Source organism: Nyctibius grandis, chromosome 4 (assembly GCF_013368605.1).
Source record: "Nyctibius grandis isolate bNycGra1 chromosome 4, bNycGra1.pri, whole genome shotgun sequence".
Lineage (NCBI taxonomy): Eukaryota > Metazoa > Chordata > Aves > Nyctibiiformes > Nyctibiidae > Nyctibius > Nyctibius grandis.
Window position 1 is genome coordinate 12,873,575 of NC_090661.1, and position 22,792 is coordinate 12,896,366.

General features: G+C 40.3%; 1 protein-coding gene across 1 annotated transcript in view; it reads left to right on the forward strand.

Annotated features, from left to right (window-relative positions):
* TRIM66 (tripartite motif containing 66) overlaps positions 1-21,628 on the forward strand; it is a 65,527-nt gene extending 43,899 nt beyond the window's left edge. Inside the window, exons 11-20 of the mRNA XM_068399335.1 lie at positions 7,813-8,085; positions 8,310-8,538; positions 12,779-12,839; positions 13,568-13,742; positions 14,516-14,823; positions 16,112-16,235; positions 19,056-19,130; positions 20,279-20,431; positions 21,034-21,252; positions 21,569-21,628. Coding sequence (XP_068255436.1) covers positions 7,813-8,085; positions 8,310-8,538; positions 12,779-12,839; positions 13,568-13,742; positions 14,516-14,823; positions 16,112-16,235; positions 19,056-19,130; positions 20,279-20,431; positions 21,034-21,252; positions 21,569-21,628 — 1,677 coding nt within the window. The remainder of the gene's footprint in view (positions 1-7,812; positions 8,086-8,309; positions 8,539-12,778; positions 12,840-13,567; positions 13,743-14,515; positions 14,824-16,111; positions 16,236-19,055; positions 19,131-20,278; positions 20,432-21,033; positions 21,253-21,568) is intronic.
* Positions 21,629-22,792: the final 1,164 nt, after the last annotated feature.

The following is a 22,792-nucleotide window of genomic DNA, read 5'->3' on the forward strand; positions in this document are numbered from 1 at the left end:
TTTCTACATAGGTGTTTGTCCATTTACTTTCATATGGCTGGTATTCAGAACATTTCATCTCTCTCAAGTTCTTGGAGGACACGGAGAAAGTGAATGTGGAGAAGTCTAAAATACTGCACTTGTAAAAACATGGTAGAGAAAATGGCTAGGGAAACCTTTTGCTGCCTGGAGAAGAACTGTAGTCTGCCTTTTGAAGAATAACTGGTATTGGACTTCTTGGCCTTGTGTTGCAGTTCTGCTGAACTCTGACAGCCTTTGTTGTGCACAGCATTCCTAGATGAGTAGGTAATTCTCTGGCTGCTGAGATTCTTTCATTAAAGAGAAAGCAGTGTGAACCAGGATGTAGCAAAACTCAGGATTAACTGTTTAGTGATATGTTTGCCAAGATCTGTCAAAAAAGAAAAGTTTCCATTAGCCCAGTGGTTTCCTTTATTTTGGAGGGGGGGCAAGGCTTGATTGCTCATGTAATTAAACATCTGTGCATTAATTTTGAAACACATTTATGGTATGCATTGATACTATTGACTGATAACTAGATGAATTCTCTGATACAAGATCATATTTATGTATGAAGCAATATAGAGCAGATGCTATTAATAGTTTGGGATCACAACATTACTCATAAACAGGGAAACCACAATTACGTTATTCAGATCATCCCAGACAAGTGCTAGTGCAGCCGTTACACCACGGTGTGAGGCACTCGTATGCCATATGAGAGCCTTTGAGTTCAAAGAACTCCTGTTCAAGTTATTCTGATGAGTACTGTTCTCTGTCCCTCACATATAAAGCTGGTTATTGATACGCAGAAGTAGAGAAGCAAAGGTGAAACACTTTACGCCCTTGTAAAATGTCCTCATGTGTTACATTTCACCATCTATCAGGACAAAATTTAAATCAAGCTTCACTGAGCAGTTAGAATTTTGGCTTTCCAGTCATATAAAGTAGGGTTTTCTATCTAGTGTTGATCAGAAATATTGGCATCAAGGCTACTGCTGTCTTAAAGTTCAGAGTAATTCCTGTCTGTGCCCACCTGCTCTGTATGCATATGTATAGTATAGTCTCTAAACATGTAACTTCAGTTATGTGTGGGCTTGTTTTAATTTATTTCACTGTTTTTGAAACATTAACGTTTTGTCAGCCTTTCCGTCTTCCTGTGCATTCCTCTAACTATTCTTTCTCTGTGAATTGAGTTTTTTGTGCAGAATAAATGTTTCTATACTTAGACCATTGATTGCTTGATATGTCAAGTACTGCACTTAGCATAACTTTGGGCTTGATTAACACCTTTTAAGAATACAACAGAAGAAATGGAAGTTTTCTGTCTATGTGCAAAATGGATATAATTTTGTCTTCATTCTCCCCTGTCAGTATACTTCACTCATGTAGCCGGGAACTCTGTTTTGGATTGTGGAGTTGTTCCATCTGCATGCCTGTTGAATACCCAGCCTCTCCAGTAAGAATGCCAGCAAGACAGAGGACAAATCTCAAAATAACTTTTGTGATACCTGCACTTTTGTTCTGGGGAATCATGCCAAGCTGTAGCAACCAGATTTTATACAAGCTATTGAATTGCTAAGTTACACTGTGAAGGAATGAGTACTAAATTATGTTAACAATTCTGTGGAAAGGGTTACCAACCTTCTGCAATGATATGGTCCTCCTGTTGCTTTTACATAGTATGATATTGAGTTATTAATTTGTGCATAGGACTGGAGAGGTCATCTATTCTGGAGCAAAGGCAAGAATAATAAGATATTTTTGGCCTAATTGTGTTTTCAGGAGTAATAATGGACATAAAATCTGTATTTTGTTTGCAAGTACGTAATTGTCATTTGTGGCTGTGGTGAGCAAGAGGTCTAAAGGCTGTACCTAGCATTTGAAGAAACGTCATAATTACTGTACATCTATAGCACAAATTTGTAGTTTGAGCCTCAGGTGCTGCTGCAACAGACATTGGCGTTGTTGCAGGGCCAGCTGGATGTCTCTCCTCCTCAGACTCTGTAAGTGCACCCCTTTCTCTAGTTAGGAGCAGGGCCTTTACTTCTGTGAGGGAGGATTCCTTGTCTTGTCCAGCTGTTGGGTTGGGTCCTGGGCAGTGAAACACTCTACCATCCCCGCTCATCCATCCTGGAAACCTAACTGGCTTGGGCACTCGTGGTTCTACCTTCTGGGAAGCTGATCAGTTGTGAGTAGATTGGACAGTGTTTGTCAAACTCAGCTTCGGTTATGTTCCTCAGCAACCTTTGAGGGTTTCTCCCCTTGAGCTATTATTTTACCTTCTGCTTAAAATAAATCTCTGAATGTCATGCACATAATTAGTAAATCATTACTGAACAGCTATATCTGTTCATTTATAGCTGTAGCCAATAGCAGATGCTTAGAAAAGGGTCTAAGGAACAGACAGATATAAACTGATCCTTTGATGATACACTATCCCAGCTTCTGAAAACCAGCACTTCAGGGACTTTTGGAACTGAAGGTTGTACCCAGACCATTGTGTTTTGCAGCTCTTCATGGACCCTTCCTATGTGAATTTGTCTAATCCATTTGTTGAGTCCATTTTAATACTATTGGTCTCCTCCACATTCTGCAGCAACTGAGTTTTGCATTGCATGAGAAGTTCCTCTGTTTGCTCCCTTTAAGTTTGTTGTCTGATAATTCAGTAGGATGCCTTCTAATTCTTGTGTTAGGAAAACCAGTGAATAATCACTCTGTATTCACCACCTTCATAATATCTGTATTCTATAGGTCTATATTGAATTTCCTCTCAAACATTTCTTTTTGAAGCTGAAAAGTGGTTACTGGTCTCTCTAGTGTCTTTTTTTTTTCATGGGAGCCATTCTATACTTTGGTCCTTTATATCTTTGGCCATTTTCCCTATATTTTGTGGTTTTGATAAATCCTTTTTGAGACACGGTGACCAGAAATAGTAATCAAGGTGCAAGCACATGGAAATTTTGTATAGTACTATAATGCTGATTTTTGCATTGTTCTTTTTGATTCGCAATAAGTCCTAGCTTCTTACTTCAAGAGCTCTGTTTGTCTCAAGCACCATAAAGTACCTAAAATGGGGAAATCCTAGAAAATATTCCATGTCATCCAAGGAGCACTCTTGAGAGATCTCTGAGAGAGGCTTCTGTTTTATTCCAATTATATGCAATGGTGGCATTTCATGCAAGGCTAACATAGTGATAGTTCATGGTGGAACCTCTCAGCCTCTCCTGGGACTTGATACGTGTGAACTTCTAGGTTCTGACATGCCAATGCTGCTCTTACTACAGGTTTATCAGGGAGAACAGTTGATCTCAGTCTGCTGTAGGTGGCGTTCTTTGGTATTTTGCCCCAACGCATTTGTCCTAAGCTTTATTAATGACAACCCTTCCATCTCCGTGGCAAGTGCTTAACTAATGGTATTTTTTTTTTTCTTTAAAAGCATGTGAAATTTGTGGGAGAGGTGTTGGGTAGCACAGTACAGGTTTTATTTTTGTTAGTATTTCACTGAGCATGTTGTGATTACTTAGTGACTGAAAATAATAATAATTTAATATCTGACCCTAGGACTTCAAATCTGAGTTTGGGATTGGGGTGGGTTAGTTGTTGTTGTTTTTTTTTCTAATTACTATTAATTTTAGGGGGATTAGAGGTAAAGGAAATAATGATAACAGCCTGGAATTTAGGGTCCTGCAAATTCCTAACGTTTCAGAGTATTTTTTGACTTTAAAGAATTGAGCTGCTTACAGCACAAATGCGTTCATGCTTAATGCAATTAGGTACATTTCCCAGAATGTTAATTTAACAAAACCTTTTCCTTTGACCTGGAAAAAAAGGATAAATAAAACATGATGCTGCTTGCTCCATACAATCTCTTCCTCCTTCCGCTTTAAACCAGCTCCAGTTTATTCAGACGAAATGTTAAGGAATATTTGGATTCTCTTTCTCATAAAACCAGAAAGGAAATCCTTTGGATTCTGTTCAGAAATCAGGAAATACGAATAGGGAGCATGTGTAGACTGTGTTATCAGTGCTGCTGCGTGCGGTGAGTCAAACAACTGGATTGGAGTAGTACGTTTGTTTAACCTCCTAGCATAATGAGCTGCCAGGGGGATTGCTCCACTTAATAGCAGCCGTTCATTACTCTGCAACCATTTGCAGCGTGTTATTTCTCTTATAGCAAAGAGAATTGGCGGTTCTTAGTTTTAGCTTTCTTTATCTGTGACACTTAATGTCAACAGCCTTGAGACTTTGCCAAAACAATCCTAACAAATCCTAATCCCAGTGTTTCAAGGTAAGTATTTGCTTCTCAGAATTCTTCTGTATTAGTGCTGCATGTTTACACTGGACATTTTAAATGCAACAGTGATCAAAGAAATATTTGAACTGAACAATATGTTTATTTTTTTGTTCTCTGAAGGCACTTTGCATGGTCTTTCTTCTTACCTTTCACTACCATAGCTATGAAATTTGTGGAAGAAGGCATTTTGGGGTGGTGATGCTGCTGCCATGATAGTATAAGGATCATCAGACCAAAATTAATTATGAGACAATGAGAATTCCATTTATAATGACACAGATGTAGTTTGATGTGCCAGGCTGTACATTAAAATGTCAAAAGTTTCAAAATTAACCTACAGCTGAAGCCACCCTCTACCCAAAAGCATAATTAATGCTTCTTGTTGTTCAAAGGGTGCAAGGTAAAAGCAATAGAGCTTTATAAAACAGAGATCAATTCTTTAAAGGCATCCCATTTGCAAAAACTAGCTGAACTGTCAAGGGAAAAGAGAAATTTTTGCTAATGGCAAAAGAAATGATTATTTTAGGGAGTGAATTAATAGGCTATTAATGAGCCTTGTTCCCAGTGCATTGTTCACTTCACACTTGACAGCAGCTCCATGGATCAGAGTGGAATGTGTCTGTTCTTAACTGTGAGTTTTAATATTTTGCACTGAAAGATCATAATGTTTCTTCATCATTAAAATAACCACAAAATTAACTTTTGCCCCAAGGGAAAGACAGATGGCAGTTTGATGGCCTCATTATTCTTTTTTTCCTTTTTAACAAGAGTAAAGTTTTATACTGGCTTATATTATCTAAAGAGATCTCTGAAGAAACTGATGCTAGCTAGAAGAGGAAAAAAGATATAGCATATAATGCAATTGAATTTCACTTTTCTAAAAATGTTAGTTATGACGAAGTCTTATGTGTGTGTGTCTATTTCTTTTTGTCTGCAGTAGGAGTCATTCCAATGACTACTCCCAGTAAGTAACCTTGTCTCACTGAAGCCAGGAGTAATCCTACCATTGTCTTAGTAGGGCTAACATTTCACCTAACATTACACACAGATGGGTCTTCACAGGGTCAGGTCTCAGTACGTAATTGGTGATGGCACGCTCTCATAACTTAAGTAAAGGAAGATGTGTGTAGTGATTAGAAGTAGTGAATAGCCACAAGGTGTCCAGTTAACTTACTATGCAGCTTTGGGTGGTGTGCCTACCACGTGTGTGCCTCAGCATGCCCATTTCCCATGGAGCACAACATTAGGTAGCTCCTGTTGATTCAGACAGGAATTTGTGGATGCTTCGTGCTTTTGAGAATCTGGCTGACTAAATATATAACTACCTCTCGGGGACTTAATTAATGTTCACAATGGACTTTGAAATAAGGGGAAAAGGCAAGGCTGATTACAGTCCATCTGTTCAATTCAAGCACAAATTCTGCTGATTTGTTTTATTTTCTGTAAGTGTTCTGAGGATGATTCACATGTTTGTTTTGTCATCTGAAAAAGGCTTGTGATAAAAAGAGTGATGGAATGAAAAGGAAAATGTGTACTTGATAGGCCATATTTGTCACTGCGTGTGGAGAAAGCTGCCACAAGCAAATTATGACAGCAAATGAACATTTTTTATCTTTGTGGACTTCTTTAGGATGTGTGACCATGAAAGCTGGATTCCTTTCTGACCTACATATATTCCTTTGGTTTGAAACCTGAGCATTCTTAGGAATGCTCTGTCAGACCGAGTATACAGAAAATTGTGCCTCCACCGATGCATTTCCTCCTTTGCTGTGTTCTAGTTTTCAGCTCAAATGTAAGGTAGAAAGAACTTGTTTGATTAGTTCTAGCTGGTTCCAAGAAGTTGTTATAGCTCAGACAGCTTGAATTCAGGGACATTCATTTGCCTCAAGAGGAGGACAATGGCCAATACCCTGGCTGCAGAGACCCAGTGCTCTCTGAGGTGCCTTCTACATGAAAGGACTGTTTAAAACAGACTTACTAGAGCACTGTATGGTAGAATGGCACAAACCTTCCCTAGCACTGCTGAAGAGCTGACCTCTCTCTGTCTCAAATGCAGGCTATTTTATCTCACTGAATATAAGTGGTCATTGTTCAGGCAAAGGTCCTACTGTAGCGTCTATTGCAAATCGAGGAAAAGGAAATTAAATTACATCCTTAGGTGGAAATTAATGTCTGTGGGCAGAGTGTTCTCTTACCACATAGGTGATATGCGTTACAAGCAGAGGAATTCAAGACTGAGTCCTTTGGCATTGCGCAGGATTTACACAGGCACAACTGGCAGCTCAGTCTAGGCTACTGTCTTTAGCACTGTTGGATTAAGATGGACAAAGGTATCAAAATCCAAAATGAAGTAACAGCTGAGAAAAATACTAATTGAATCTAGGAAATGGGTCCTGTCTCAGATTCACTTCTAAGTCACAGGCCCCTAGCAGAAAAGTAAGTACAACAATGAAATTAAATTCTAATTCAGGTGCAATCAACACATTTCTTTTTGTCTTGATTTATATTACGAGTGCTACTTCCTGTATTGTAGTGAAATGAAAAGGATTTATTCAGTCAATTATCAAGGGTGAAACACCAATGAACTATGATGAAATAAATGAAAAATTACATATTCAAGTGACACAGATCTGCATACTGCCCAGGACTGCTTATATTTGCTTCATATGAACACTAGAAGAGTCCTGATTTCAGTACAGTCCCACGTTCCTGGATGTAAGGCAGCTTAAGGAAGTCACCTAGATGGGTGGATTTGCTTTATTTTGCATAACAGTATTTTTGTGGTTTTGAAAGTGACAAATCATCAGACAGTAGAAAATGCATGTTGCTAAAACTATTTCAGGGACTGTGGTAAACATTCCCTTTGGAATCTAAACATATACATCCTTTCCTCATTAGTACAGGTAGGATGTTTCTGGATTTACACTATGATATTTAAAGGGCAAGTGCCTTCGGTTTTAATGGGACAGACTCACTAACTAGCATAATGTTTTCAGCCTCATTAACAGTGACGATAGTGTTAATGATCATCCATTTGTGTCAGATTTGAATTTTATTTCTTCTGAATCTTCTTTCTGAATAAAGCGATCTGATGATTTTTGAATACAATGCTAAAATTTCTAATCTGAATCTTATTTCTTCTGGAATAACTTAACGGAAGCTAGTAAGGTTTAGAGCAAGGATTGGTTTAGTATGATATTGTACATGCTTAGATTTCCCATTCATTGTACGGAGTTAAAAATCAGGATCCCTTGGACTGATCAAAGGAAGACATTGTTTGTAAATCACAGAAGGGTGTAACATAGGTGTCTCCTTTTCCAGTTTTCAGTTTTAATGGTGGAAACTCTAAAGCTTTTGGAAATGGTATAAGATTACAATAGATACTTTCAAGCCCTCATGACACATCTGGTTGATTACGCGTAGCTGAAACAGAGTATCTCATCCATTATAGAAAGAACAGTAGCATTTTGTTGCTGAAAAGCTTATTAAGGTTTGTGTTTTCTTTTTTCTTTTCCCAGCGTTCGTCATCCTTAAGCATTGTGGGCTTTTCAAACAGTGTAGAAATGGAATTACCTTCAACAAGGTTATCTAGCTCGGCCGATCCGCAGATGCAAGGTGCAGCCGCTGTAACACTTGGCCCAGCCCCGAACGCCCTTTGTGAGTGTGACGCTCCACCGGAGTCGGTGCCCAGCTACAGCTTGGCCTTGGGCAGAGCTCCAAGTGACCTGAGCCCTGGGGCTGCCGCTGGCCTCGCACCAGGTGATGCACTCCAGGGCAGCACTAAGTGCAAGGTAGGAATCACTGAAACTCCTCTGCTGAAAGGGAATCCACTTTCATTGATAGCACATGTTATTGTTAGTCAGTCAGTCAAAGGCAGCTATTTCAGAAAGTAAAGTTTTCCTTATCTGGTTTTTGAAGACCGATTACAAATTATTTTCTTAAGATGGAAAGAAAGAAAACTAATAATAAAATTTGATTATTTTCTTCCCCCCCCCCACCCCGCCCCCGCCCCCAGCTGGAAATTGAAGACTTCAATACTGTAGATCATCCTCTAGAAAACACCGTGGCTACTGCTGGGCAAGATGTAGTTAATAAATTAACTGTTTCTATGCAAACAGTTCTGGAAGAACCTATTAACCTTTCAATCAAAAAATCTCAACATTGCACCTCTCCTTCTGAACTGCTCAGCAACACTTCTTTCCTGCCCGTGAATGCCAGAATGAGACAACTTAGAAGCAAAGAAGGTACCAGGCTTTTCATTATTTCATTTAGGTTTTTGGTCTGTCTGTCTTTCTCAGCACTGTGCATTGCAAAGCAGTATGCTTATTCATGTATTTACATATAAGTGTGCTTTTCCAGCAAGCTTCAAATATTATCAGAGTACTTAATCCAATGGAAAAGCGTGTTTGATCTCATTTGTGGAGGAAAAACTTGGAAATGATATGCTTTGAATTTGTAACGTCCTTAATCTATGAACCAGAAACATGTGTCTCTGTGAAGTATCTGGAGTATTAGTCTTAAATGGGTTAAAAACTGGCTGGATGGCCGAGCCCAGAGAGTGGTGGTGAATGGGGCAACGTCCAGCTGGCGGCCGGTCACTAGCGGTGTTCCCCAGGGCTCAGTTCTGGGGCCGGTGCTGTTCAATATCTTTATAGATGATCTAGACATAGGGATTGAGTGCACCCTCAGTACATTTGCAGATGACACCAAGCTGGGTGGGAGTGTCGATCTGCTGGATGGTAGGAAGGCCCTACAGAGGGATCTGGACAGGTTAGATAGATGGGCCGAGACCAACGGCATGAGGTTCAACAAGAACAAGTGCCAGGTCTTACACTTTGGCCACAACAACCCCATGCAGCTCTACAGGCTGGGGGAAGAGTGGTTAGAAAGCAGCCCGGTGGAAAGAGACCTGGGGGTGCTGATCGACAGCCGGCTAAACATGAGCCAGCAGTGTGCCCAGGTGGCCAAGAAGGCCAATGGCATCCTGGCCTCTATTAGGAATAGTGTAGCCAGCCGGTCTAGGGAAGTGATTGTCCCTCTGTACTCGGCCCTGGTGAGGCCGCATCTTGAGTACTGCGTTCAGTTCTGGGCCCCGCACTTCAAGAAAGATGTTGAGGTGTTGGAGCGAGTCCAGAGGAGGGCGACCAAGCTGGTGAAGGGTCTGGAGGGTCTGACCTATGAGGAATGGCTGAGGGAGCTGGGGTTGTTTAGCCTGGAGAAGAGGAGGCTCCGAGGTGACCTTATTGCAGTCTACAACTACCTGAAGGGAGGTTGTAGTGAAGTGGGAGCTGGCATCTTCTCCCGGGCAACTAGCGATAGGACAAGAGGGCACAGCCTCAAGCTTCGCCAGGGGAGGTTCAGGTTGGACATCAGGAAGAATTTCTTTTCAGAAGGGGTTATTAGACATTGGAATGGGCTGCCCAGGGAGGTGGTGGAGTCACCATCTCTGGATGTGTTTAAGAAAAGACTGGACATGGCACTTAGTGCCATGGTCTAGTTGACAGGGTGGTGTCAGGGCAACGGTTGGACTCGATGATCCCAGAGGTCTCTTCCAACCTGGTTGATTCTGTGATTCTTAGCAGCACTCCTGTTAATGAGACCTGCCGTTATGACTATTGAAGAGCTGGTTTGAAGGGTCCAAATTCAATTAAAAAAAATTACTTCCAAAATGCAATGTGCCTTCTGCTAAGTCCTTCACATCAGTAGCATAGCAAATATTTTTTAGGTTAATATATTGCACAGTATGTGCTTTTGCTTGGCTCTATCTACTGTGGAACATTCCCTTCAGCCAAGGCCTATTTCTTCAGCCTTAATGGAGAATTAGACCTTACTTAACTCTTTTCATGGGCAAATTGCCAGCATCCTTGTGTTACACTGAAAAACCTCATTCCTGCAAACTCTAAAAGTCAATGGAACTATTCATGCAAGCAAGGGATTGCAGGATCAAGCTGTTATCCTGCGATTTATGCCAATATTTGCCTGCTTTACTCTGTGAAAGACGAATTAATATTTCTGTCTCTGTGCTGTATTTTTATGCAGAGAATTCTAATTAGTACAAAGAAGGCCTAGCTCAGTGAAACAAGGAAATGTATTTGTCTTCTCTTATATGTACTGTGCCAAATTGTGACAATCATGCCACAATAATTTGTGTGAGTTGTAGGAATCAGGTGCACTCCTAAAAAGCTGTGCCTCAGTCAGGCTTAAGTGTTTCTGAGAGGAGCAGCTTTGTAGTATCTGGTTTGGGTTGTGTGACACTACACACAGAAAGCAGCCCCAACATACAGAATCTCACTGTCTATAACAGATGCTACAAATTTGCTCTGGGCAAAGCACGGGTCCTGTTGTGCAAGAGGATGGAAAGACGAGAGCCTTGAATTCAATGCTGTTTCCTTGTCACAAGGAAGGATCAGGAGTGAGCAATTCCCACCCTGCTCTCACTGTTTAAAGGTGTGTAGTGAGGGGAGACCTGAGGAGATACAGTCACTGTATGCAGAGTGTACCAGTGAGTGTACTAGTAAACCTGTTGCAAAGGCAACATTATCTTTGCTAGTGGCTCTCAGTAGGACTTACTGGCTTCAGCAGTGCTGTGCTGCCAAACTCAAGTGCTTCTGGTATATATCTTCTAATGACTCATCCTTTTCTAATATCAAATATAAACATTTCAGCTTAATTTACAACAAAATACTTCTTATCCTAGCCCCAAAGGATGTGGTAAAAATTATACATAATTTCATTTTTCCCCTCTTACAGCCACTTTTCTTCTTACGGTGGCTTGTGTAAACACACTCCCCTCCCCTTCTCTTTCCTAGACTAAACAAATGTGATGGTTTCATTCTCTCCTCCTGGGTCAGGGTTGTGATTTTTTTAAAACCGCCTCATTCCTGCTGTGCTATTCTGGGTTCTGTGCAATTAAGGAGTGCTGCCCACAGCCAAATGCAGCGCTGCAGCTGACACCTCTGGGGTGCTAGGCAGAGCCAGGGTATCAGCTTCTTGTGTTTTACATTCCTCACTGCTGGTAATACACTGCAGGATGGCATTCGCCTTTTTTGCAGCAGCAGCAGCATTATGTGGTTGACTTGCATGTAGTGAATGGTCCGTATTAACCCTTAGCTCCTTTGACAGAATAGTTCCCTAGTCAGTTATTTTCCTTTGTGATTGCATTCGTCTGATCCTTCGTAAGCATGATACTTAAAGTTATCTCAGTTCAGTCTCACTGATTTAGGATGTAGTAAGATCATTCTTTAATTGTAAACATTCTCCACAGTGTTTGCAACCCCTCTTATTTGGTGTTTTCCACAAATTTTGTAGGTACTATTTTTTCATGAGCCAAGTTGCTGATGGAAATGTTGATTAATGCTAGGAACCCAGCACCACTGGAACATCCTCTGGTTTGACAGTGTGCAACGAGAGCTGCTCCTTCAGCTCAGTGTGCAGTCACCCTTTAGTAATTCTGTCCAGAGCCATGACTATATCCTTCACCTGAGCAACAGTCACAAGTGAATAACACTTTAGGAGTGATGTGAAATGCACCTTTCCTTGTCAGTCTTGATTGTATTGTATTTCCTGTGGCCGGGAACAACAGAGTCTCTTAAAGGCACATTGCTTTCAAGCCATGGGTTAGGTACCATTGACCCGAGCTAGATTTTCTTTAAAAAAGCATCTTTTCCTGACACTCATTTATCTCCAGATAGCCATGATATTTGGTTTATTTTCTTGTTAATATTGTCTATGTCAAACTAATTCCTAACAAAAGAAAGAGTTACTATGAAATTTGTTAGTGGACTGGTATTTATGAGGGCATTCACTGGGGCACTCATCTCTACCCCATCCCATCTCTCCAAAGGTGTTTTATTACTCTTGTGTCTAGTATCAGTCAAGAGCTACAGTGAATTCCATGCTCATATAATGGATAGTTTTGAAATTCATATGTTTATATGTTATATATGTTGGAGGATTGAAAGGAATCATATAGTGTAGCTTTCGTCCCTCAGTGACAGATGGGAGACACAATTTCCTTCCTGTTTTCAAGTAACTAGAATTGTTCAGAAGCTTCTTAGCATGGAGCAGGAGACTGCAGAGACTTCCTGAGCCTCAGGGGTTCAGACCTCAACAGATCTGTTTTTCTCAAGTGAAGGCTGCATAGCAAAGAGGGTTACTTATGTTGTTCCATGTGTATGGATGAATGTGGCATGGCTGTGTACATATATAATTACCTGGGAATGTAACTATTTCGACAAAATATTTCAGAAAGGCTCCTCGTATTCAGTACTGAAACTGTGGTTAAAAGCAAAGAGAAAAAGACTGTATCCCTGAATTGAAAATAGCATACACGTTTTCTATACATATAGATGAAATTATTCCATAATTCACTTATGATATCATATTAAACACCAGTCAGAAGTACATGAATATTGAAGTACTTTCTACCCTAATCTGACTCTGATATTATAAATATTTTATTCATTTTCTTATCTTCTGTTCCAGATTCCAATAACTGTGAAAAGGAACATTTTGAAATGGATATGAAAAGCAATCAGAATGTCAGGTAACTGAGTCTTTTTTTATACAAAAGCACTGGCCATGAAATTTTATGCATGTATTTAGAAAATTTGTCATACTTAATGGTAACAGAGAACTTAAAAAGAATGCAAGATTCCTCATAGATAATAATTCTGAAAGTTGTAAAGTATTCTCTTAAACTTGAAAACAACAATTTTTAAAAGAAGTGATGAATTCATGTATTTCTGTTATTCTGTGTAATTTCCAGAATGAATAAATATTTGCAAACTTATCTCACTTGAATAATTAGAAACAGTTTAGCTCCAGTTAAACCTAAAAAATATAATGGGAACAGCATTAATATTATCTATCTCAACAATTTTATAAAATTTTGTTTTCAGCTGCTGCTGTGATAATATTTTAAAGTAAAGTTGATGATGTGCTGTGTTCCTGCTTGAAGCCAGCTGCACTGAAAACTACCAAGCACGACTTAAATTGGAATAATTAAAACAAAAATATATGGAGCAGGGCAAAGTTTTAGCACAGAAGTTAGTAATGCATTTACACATATGATTAATTTAAAGTGATTGCATTCACTTTTCTTAAGAATCAGCATGTGAAAAAACATTTAGATTTTCAGCATTTAGGCAGCAGAGTCACAGTTACAAAGGAAAAGAAGCACAAACAATAGTGCATGAAAAATGTGGAAGCTGAGTAGGAAAGAGGATTTTGTGGAATATGACTGAGTTTAACCATGTGTCATTTTGATTGTAGAGCTGGCCCTAAGGAGCAGAAGATCCCCTATGTGCGACTGGAACGTCTGAAAATATGTACATCGGAAGTCGGGGAGCTCCCAATGTTTAAACTCCAGCCCCAAGACAATGAGCAGGAGGGCAATTTCCTCCTGATAATTGAATGTGGGACCCAGTCTTCAAGTATGTCTATAAAGGTGAGTGATGTTTCCTTGAGGCTTTACCTGCTTTCTCCCCTTTATCCCACTGGCTTGTACCCACAGTTTCTGAAAGTTATTATACACTAAACAAGTCTGTTGATTCATTTCACCTTCGGACGCTTCTGTGATGGGTTAAAGTAACAGAGAATGCAGCTTTTAGTTTGCTGTGTAGCTCCCTGATACTTCAGTTTCCTAGAAGTTTGACTCTGGGATTGGATAGCTGTAGTGTTTTTGTATTCTAGCAAACAACCTGGCTCATCTGTCTAGTTACAAATATAGGATAAATAGCTTAAAACTAACCCAAATGCATATTTGAATGAGAGGAACCGATTCCAGAAATCACAGTGTAATAGATTTTTAAAAGCTTTGTATTCTATTGCTTCATTGGAGTCTTAAGCGTGAACTACTTTCCACAGAAGGAAATAGGAATTTCTGGTGGGAACAAAAAAATATACTTCTTTTTTTCTGAGTTGTTTACTGTAAGATTTGCAAATAAGATTGTAAAATATCCTGTTTCTATCATCTGTGATATGAAATCTGTAGAGCTCTCTCACAATGCTATTACATTGTGGTATATGGAGGAAATGACTTGACCAAGGTGACCTGGCCAGCCAGTGGCAGACGTCGAGCTGAGCGTGGGCCTGCTAAACCCCAGTGCCCTCTCCACTAGAGTTCACTGCAGAGAAACCATTTTGTCTGCAGATAACCACCACTGTTTTATGCTTATATATGAAAATGATTGTGTGATCCCAGATTTTTCTTCCTTCAAGATAAATAAAGATAGTCCACCCGAAGAAGTGAAATCCAAAGAGGAGAACTCGGAGGACGGAAAATTTCTCACATCTGAGGCTGCAGGACAGACACAATCTCCTCCTGTAGATACTCCATCTGTTGATCAGAAGCTAAGCAATGGCATCTCCATCATGAAAAAATTTCCAGTGACTCAGGAAGTCAATCCAATTGAAAATGAGGATTTCTGTGCTGTGTGTCTTAATGGAGGAGAACTGTTATGCTGTGATCACTGCCCCAAGGTCTTCCATCTCTCCTGCCATGTTCCAGCCCTGCTCAGCTTTCCAGTGTGAGTATGTATGACATTTCAGTAATGTGCTCAGTTGCTGCTCGTTGCTTTGGGGGCAGAATATATCCTCAGGGACATATGTGTCAACCTTATGCAAGGGCAAGGACTGCATCTCTCACTTGCCTTTTTTGTTACTTTTCTTGCAAAGGCAAGAATTGTCTTACACCCTAGGAACTAGATGAATTATTAACAAGAACTGTTTCCAGCCGTGTATGCCCTTTCTGCAGTTAGCTGGCCAGTACAACAAAGGAGGTGGCAGACCTGAGCTTTAAAAACGTTTTTATGACTTCCTGGAGAAAAATAAAATCCTAACTGTCATGTAACATCTGTGGTGTAGATGTCAGGTCTTCTCTGCAAGAATAGTGACTAGCACAAGGAAAAGGCAGTCAGTGAGTTCCTATTCAGTTTTCTAGCCAGTTTTATGGAAAATTTAGGATTATTTGGGCTTTTGTGGAAATGTTTAGAACATTGGTTTCCCTAAGACATACATTCCCTAGCAACTTGTCGCAGATGAATCGTGTGCGACAAAGAGCCAGAATTAGGTACACGTCCATATACCAAACTTTAAAAGTGAGGCTGAATGATGTTTTCCTTTTAAAATAAACTTCCTAGGCAAAGTTAAATTCTAATGAAGTAAATTAATCCCCTTAACTAAAGTTCTGTATTCATAGCTCTTTAGTATACCTTCATCTATAGTTATTCAGGCCCTGATGTTGCAGAAGTTGCATCACTGCCTTCATGAAATTCTTCAAGAGGTTTCTAAAAAAGGATCTACTAGGAAGGACACTTATGCCCATGCAGAATTATGTCTGTTTGGTTTGAGAGCCTGCGTACTAGCACACATTATGACCTTTTCTGATAATGTTGATTTCTTAGATAAATATGTCAATTATCGTATCAATTCATAATAAATATATCAATTATCTAATGGATTTAGTTTTGTCTTATGACCCAACTGTTGGCTATTTTTCCTTAATATTTTTTTTTTAGAAGCAGCACTTGAATCAATGCAGCTGCACACACTACTGGTCCATGATTTCAAACACTTACTATTTTGTCTTTTTCTCTGTGACAGAAAAAGTGCAATGAGTAGAATCTGAAATTATTATACTTCCAATTAGAATCAAATCTCTTTAAGAACATCTAGTACAAGGGGCTTCAGATTGCCTACTATTGTAATACTAGTTAAGGATGAGACTTGTTTCCAAATACAGTGATTCCTGAAGTTTGTTATTTGACAAGGTTGCTGACAAAATTTGACACGAGTTTTTGGTTTCTCGTTTTGCAGGGGAGAATGGGTGTGCACGCTTTGCCGTAATCCAGTTAAGCCAGAGGTAGAATATGACTGTGAAAACACACGCTACAGCCACAGCTATAATGCACAATATGGTCTTGATGACTATGACCAGAAGGTGGGAATAACTATATATTGTACTATTTAGAAAAGGACATATGATCTCAGCATGAGGCTTTGCCTCTTCATTGGAAAGATGACTGTTTTGACTTGGTTGCTACTTGAATGTTTCAGAGAGTAGTAAATACAACAGAAGCATTGTTAGTATTCAGTTCTATAATTCTCTTCTATATAGACATTGCTGTTCAATTTTAAAATGGATGACATGTTATAGAAAGATGAAACAGGCAGATCTGGAATTCCTTTCTTCTTTGAACAATGAAGTCGCACTCAACAGTGGAGCAAGCTTCCCTGAGTCAACTTTGCCTGGGTTTCTGCCGCTGAATCTTTTTCCTTTAAGACTTGGAACCTTCTCAGACATCTACTTAGACCAGTTGCAATGACATTTTTTTTGTTGTAGACACTTTTTGACTTTCAGTTGGATTGAAAGCATCATACGGTCTTCATATGTACCATTAATCCCCTTGAATGTGACATTCAGGCACAGTTAACTCAGCCTATATGAAAGCTTATCTCTTACATCCCCATTACCAGTTTCTTCTACCAATTCTCCCATGAAAAAAAATGCCTTTTCTTAAAGTTCACTTAGTACTCGGGACATCAGGGCCAGCCAACATGGATTCATGAAAGGCAGGTCCTGCTTGACCAACCTGATCTCTTTCTATGACAAAGTGACCCGCTTAGTAGATGAGGGCAGGGCTGTGGATGTAGTCTATCTAGACTTCAGTAAGGCATTTGACACTGTCTCCCACAGCATCCTCCTAGACAAACTGGCTGCCCGGGGCTTGGATGGGTGGACTCTTTGATGGGTTAAAAACTGGCTGGATGGCCGAGCCCAGAGAGTGGTGGTGAATGGGGCAAAGTCCAACTGGCGGCCGGTCACTAGCGGTGTTCCCCAGGGCTCAGTTCTGGGGCTGGTGCTGTTCAATATCTTTATAGATGATCTAGACATAGGGATTGAGTGCACCCTCAGTACATTTGCAGATGACACCAAGCTGGGTGGGAGTGTCAATCTGCTGGAGGGTAGGAAGGCCCTACAGAGGGATCTGGACAGGTTAGATAGATGGGCTGAGACCAGCGGCATGAGGTTCAACAAGAACAAGTGCCGGGTCTTACACTTTGGCCACAACAACCCCATGCAGCTCTACAGGCTGGGGGAAGAGTGGTTAGAAAGCAGCCCAGCAGAAAGAGACCTGGGGGTGCTGATCGACAGCCGGCTAAACATGAGCCAGCAGTGTGCCCAGGTGGCCAAGAAGGCCAATGGCATCCTGGCCTCTCTTAGGAATAGTGTAGCCAGCCGGTCTAGGGAAGTGATCGGCGCTCTGTACTCGGCACTGGTGAGGCTGCACCTTGAACGCTCTGTCCAGTTCTGGCCCCGCACTTCAAGAAAGATGTTGAGGTGTTGGAGCGAGTCCAGAGGAGGGCGACCAAGCTGGTGAAGGGTCTGGAGGGTCTGACCTACGAGGAATGGCTGAGGGAGCTGGGGTTGTTTAGCCTGGAGAAGAGGAGGCTCCGAGGTGACCTTATTGCAGTCTACAGTTACCTGAAGGGAGGTTGTAGTGGAGTGGGAGTTGGCCTCTTCTCCCAGGCAACTAGCGATAGGACAAGAGGACATAGCCTCAAGCTTCACCAGGGGAGGTTCAGGTTGGACATTAGGAAGCATTTCTTTTCAGAAAGGGTCATTAGACATTGGAAGGGGCTGCCCAGGGAGGTGGTGGAGTCACCATCTCTGGATGTGTTTAAGAAAAGACTGGACATGGCACTTAGTGCCATGGTCTAGTTGTCATGGTGGTGTCAGGGCAATGGTTGGACTCGATGATCCCAGAGGTCTCTTCCAACCTGATTGATTCTGTGATTCTGTACTCAAAAGCCACAAGTTCTAAATAAATGTTCTGTGTATATTGGTGACAGCTGGACAGGGAGGCTAAGTCCACACAGCTGAATGCAGATGCTGAGCTGGTCCTGCACAAATGAAGCCTAGAATAAGGCACTGGTCTAGTCTGGGCACCATACGTAAAGACAACAGCAATGGTTCTTCAAGCACTGCGGCCCCTTGGCAAGGCCTATGAGCATAGCCCCAGCACTGCCTAAATTCATCCATGCTGTTTCCAGACCTGAGCTACTCTGTCCGTAAAGAGCTGCACATAACTTCTTGACACTGATGTGATCCCTGTTTCTGTTGGAAACAACTGGCCAGAAATAGTTGGGATGTGAGTCTTGATTAGTGAGGTTCTGTTTAGAAAATGGAGTTGATTAGAAATTCCATTCCTTGTGAGAAAACATGGCTTATAATGTTTTTTTTTTTCACTTTTTTGCATCAGTGAAAAAAAACAAAGACTAGTATAAGTATTTTACAAGTTAACGATGATTAAATGGAACTGCTTTCATACAGTACTACCGACGACATAACTTACATCCATTTGTATGAATGGATATGAACAGTGTGCAACATTTTCTGTTTAACTGTTTCCACACTGTTGCTGCTGTTCTTTTAGTCAAGAGCCAAGGAATATATCTGGAGTGCAGAAAGGAAATAGTGATAGCGATGAATTCCTGAGTTTCCAGGGAAGATACATGCATACAAACATTTTTACAGAATGTTTCTTTTCTTGCATTTCTTGACTATCTTCACTTTCAAAACTGTAAAAAAGCCATGAGGCAGAATGTCCCCCAGGTTAGAGCGAAGTGTACCACTTTGCATCAGAAATGCACAGACTACATGAAAACTCCCCTTGTTGTTAGTATGATTGATTAGCTAAGGGCAAGAATGAAACTCACTTGTATTGAATTAAAGTGATTTCAAATTTGGCTTCCACAGAAGTGTGAAAAGCTGGTGCTTTCCCTGTTCTGCAGCAGTATGAGCCTCCCGTTCCATGAACCTGTCAGCCCCCTGGTAAGTACTGCACACACATGGGTCAGAGGAAATCCAAAGAATACTCTGGCACACCTCATGAGTTTCTCCTTTGTCTTCTTTAAAGATGTTAATTAGCTTTTTTTCTGAACAGCATTGCTTCCTAAGGAAGGGTAGGTGTTTCCCTCTTGTAAGTGCTTTGAAGGTGCCAGGTTGGAGGCAGGTGAATGCTGGCCAATGTTCTCAAGCCAGGTTTGGGTGCCAATTTAAGATGCTGGTAGGATACTAAGGGTATATGGGGGGTTCCAGTGATTAAGTTGACTTCCTGCACACATGGAGAATGTTGCACTGCCATAAGAGAGGTCTGCTTTAAAAATAACCCTAGACTCCCTCTTTTCTGGTATTTTGCACAAAGGTGGTCATGTGACTGTGTTCAGGGGAAGATGTAGAGACTGCTGTTTCATCCATGTACTCAACATTTGCAGTATTAACTGGCTGTTTTAAGGAAGATGTAGATTTGCACTATTGTAACAAAACACAATGTGAAACAACTACGAGGAGGAAAATGAGAGAAAAAAAGGTTTTACGTGAAGTAATAGTCCAAATAACAATATAAAAAACATACCACCTAATAAAGCTTGCAATGAACTTATGGAACACATTACCTAACCAAGTAGGTCTTGACCTGGAAAGATTTAAGGAGTGGGATATCCTGGTAGCTGGTGCCTATTGAAAAAGACTTTTGTTGAACTTTAAAAAGAATGCATAGTAGCATATTTTCAGTTACTCTTGGCAGACTACTGCCCACATTATCAGCTCCCAGTATCTCAGCACATTATTTTTATAACTGCTTGGGGGAAATGTTAGATAATTGTCAGTGTTACATATATTATTATGGTTAAATGACGACACTTATATCTGGGGATAAACTTTGGAAAGTGTAAATAGCAGAGTAGTCACTGAAGTGTGCTATTTTCAAGATTAATCTTGCAAGCAAATATGTTTTTAATCAAACCAAAAAGCACCCAGGAAGATGACGTGCAACTGTAGGCACCAAAAGACTAGAGCTCTCTTCCTTGATGCAAGGAATCCTTTGCAGTGACTTCTGTCCAAACTTGGATAGAAGTCACTGGAGAGAGGAAATGTTTTAATTAAGAGAGTTACATACCTGCATTTTATTCTTATTGCAGGCTCGGCATTATTATCAGATCATCAAAAGGCCAATGGATTTGTCAATCATAAGAAAAAAGCTGCAAAAAAAGGACAAGTCCCACTATTCTGCACCTGAGGAACTTGTGACTGACGTGCGTCTCATGTTTTGGAACTGTGCAAAGTTCAATTATGTAGGTTTCTAATATGCATGTGTGTGGGGAATACAAACCAGAGGGTTGCTTTTTCAAGATATCACACTAGTGTAACAATTGGTTCCATTGACATCAGATATGGGATTGGGATAAACAGAAGGATTAATCAATTTTATTCTTTGGAAATGATATAAATTTTTTTAAATGATGGAAATGGAGATATATATGGATCTAAGAACTTGAGATACATATGGATCTAAAATTAAAGAGGGGCATCATAGCGGACAACTTTTTGGAATGATGATGAGTTTGCTGTGAGAAGCCAGTCGTAGCCAGCAAAATAGCTAGGGAAAATTCAGGTGCATAGAAATTCCTTAGCAATGATGACTTCTATTCTTTCTAGTTCACTGCACATCTCTGTTTCTTAGAGGTGCAGAAATATGTTACTTAATAGCAGCATCTGGTTTTTACTTACATTGTAAGTGCAGAGGGACTAATGGGCTGTAGAAAGTGCGCAGGAGACTAATGGAGATGTAGCAGACAGAACCAAGGTGAGACGTTAGGGTAGGGTAGTCGTTTGGTTTTGATCCTTGATGATTTCTCTGTGCAGTAACACTGAATGCTTATTTACTCTTTTACAGCCAGATTCAGAGGTTGCTGAGGCTGGACGATGCCTAGATGTATTCTTTGAGAGCAAACTGAAGGAGATTTATCCAGATAGGCATTTTCCTTCAATGCAACAAGAAGACTCTGATTCTGAAGAAGTGGAGAGTCAGAACAGCAAAATGCCGCCCCAAGATTTTCAGTGGCCATCATACGGACAGGAGTGCACTCAGCCTAAAAGGAGACGGCGCCATGCTGTGAGATTGCAAAAGCAAAAGCATTTGGTTGCTAAGTGGCCACCCTGCTAATTCTGTTTACAGCTGCTGATGGGAGGTTTTGGCAGGGCTGTGTGGGAAACCTGTCAAGCTTCTGTCACAGAGGTGTGATCAGTTCTACAATTTTATGTCAAGATCCTCTGAGTGGAATAAAGTGTCAGTTGTGTACAAATGTGTGAGCATGAACAAATGAAGTCTCTCAGGCCACACAGTTATCTTCCTAGCAGAAAACTCTGTCAAGATTTTTAAAAAAGACTGAGCCCTCTAGCTGTTCACTGTGTGTTTTCTTTGTACACAGGGAAGTGAAAAAATTAAAAGAATGATGTTTCAGCCAGCTAACAGCCTTCCTCAGGTATGACCTCCTCAAGGTATGAGATTGCTATGAGGAATCCAGCAGCGTAACTGACAGAGTTAAGGTGTGTGGGAGGAAAGCAAAGCACAAGGGCTATTTACTCTCCTAATCTGCTGACCATATGCCTTATTTCTAGATCTTGTGGATAGATAACAGATCCAAAGTGTTTGAATCTGTCAATACTCAATCTGTTAAATCATGTATATGTTTTTCAGTGTTTACACTGAAGTACTAATGTTTTGCTTATAGGTAATGATTAATAATAGAAGTAACATGCTAACAATATCTAATACTGCAGTACCATTTTATAATCTGTTCACCGTGACATCTCTATTTTATAGAGCACAGGTAACCATGTAATAATCTTGCAACCTCAGTGTGAATGTTGGCCGTGCTTTGTGATAAATACAATGTGTAGTCATAAAAGTCATAATCGTGTTGTCTTATTCAATGATTTTTCTGGGAGCTTGACTGCTCAAGGCCTATGAGATACAGTCTAATGTGATTATCTGATTAGCTTTTTCTTGTGAAGCAGAGCATTTTCATTAAATCACGAAAGAACAAGTGCTAATAGTGCTAATACTAGGGCTTTGTGTGAGCTGTTTCTGAGTGCATACTGGATGCTCTGTTTCCAAGCAATGATTCTTCCAGTATCTAATTCATGCTTGGTAAAGCAGTGTGGGATTTCTTGGGTCTCAAAGGTAGCATTTTTATACAACCCAAGCCAGTTGTTTTTCTTTAAAGCAGGTATTGGAATTCAGTAAATTAACTATGAAGCAAATTACATGGTTATAGAAGTGCCTATAAAATAACATCATATATTCCTGATGTTCTCTTTGCTTATTTCTTGTAGTTGTGATTACCAACAGTGCTAGAAGATGATGATAATGTGTATATGTAGAAGTTCAAACAGAATGAAAGGATGTCTAAGCTTTTTTTTTTTTTTTTTCCCCTCTTCTCTAAGTTTTGCTAAATAAATGCATTGGCAGAACACCACCAAGGGCTGGAAGGACAATTTTAGAGTTCACTTGAACAAAGGGTAGCATGTAGTTGTAAAGCCTGAAGGATGTGATAAGTAACAAGACATGACACCTGATCAGAGAGTGATGGTTTGCAAGCTGCTTCCCACCTCTTTCAGAAGCAGATGAGACAGATCTTTGCATGGCCAAT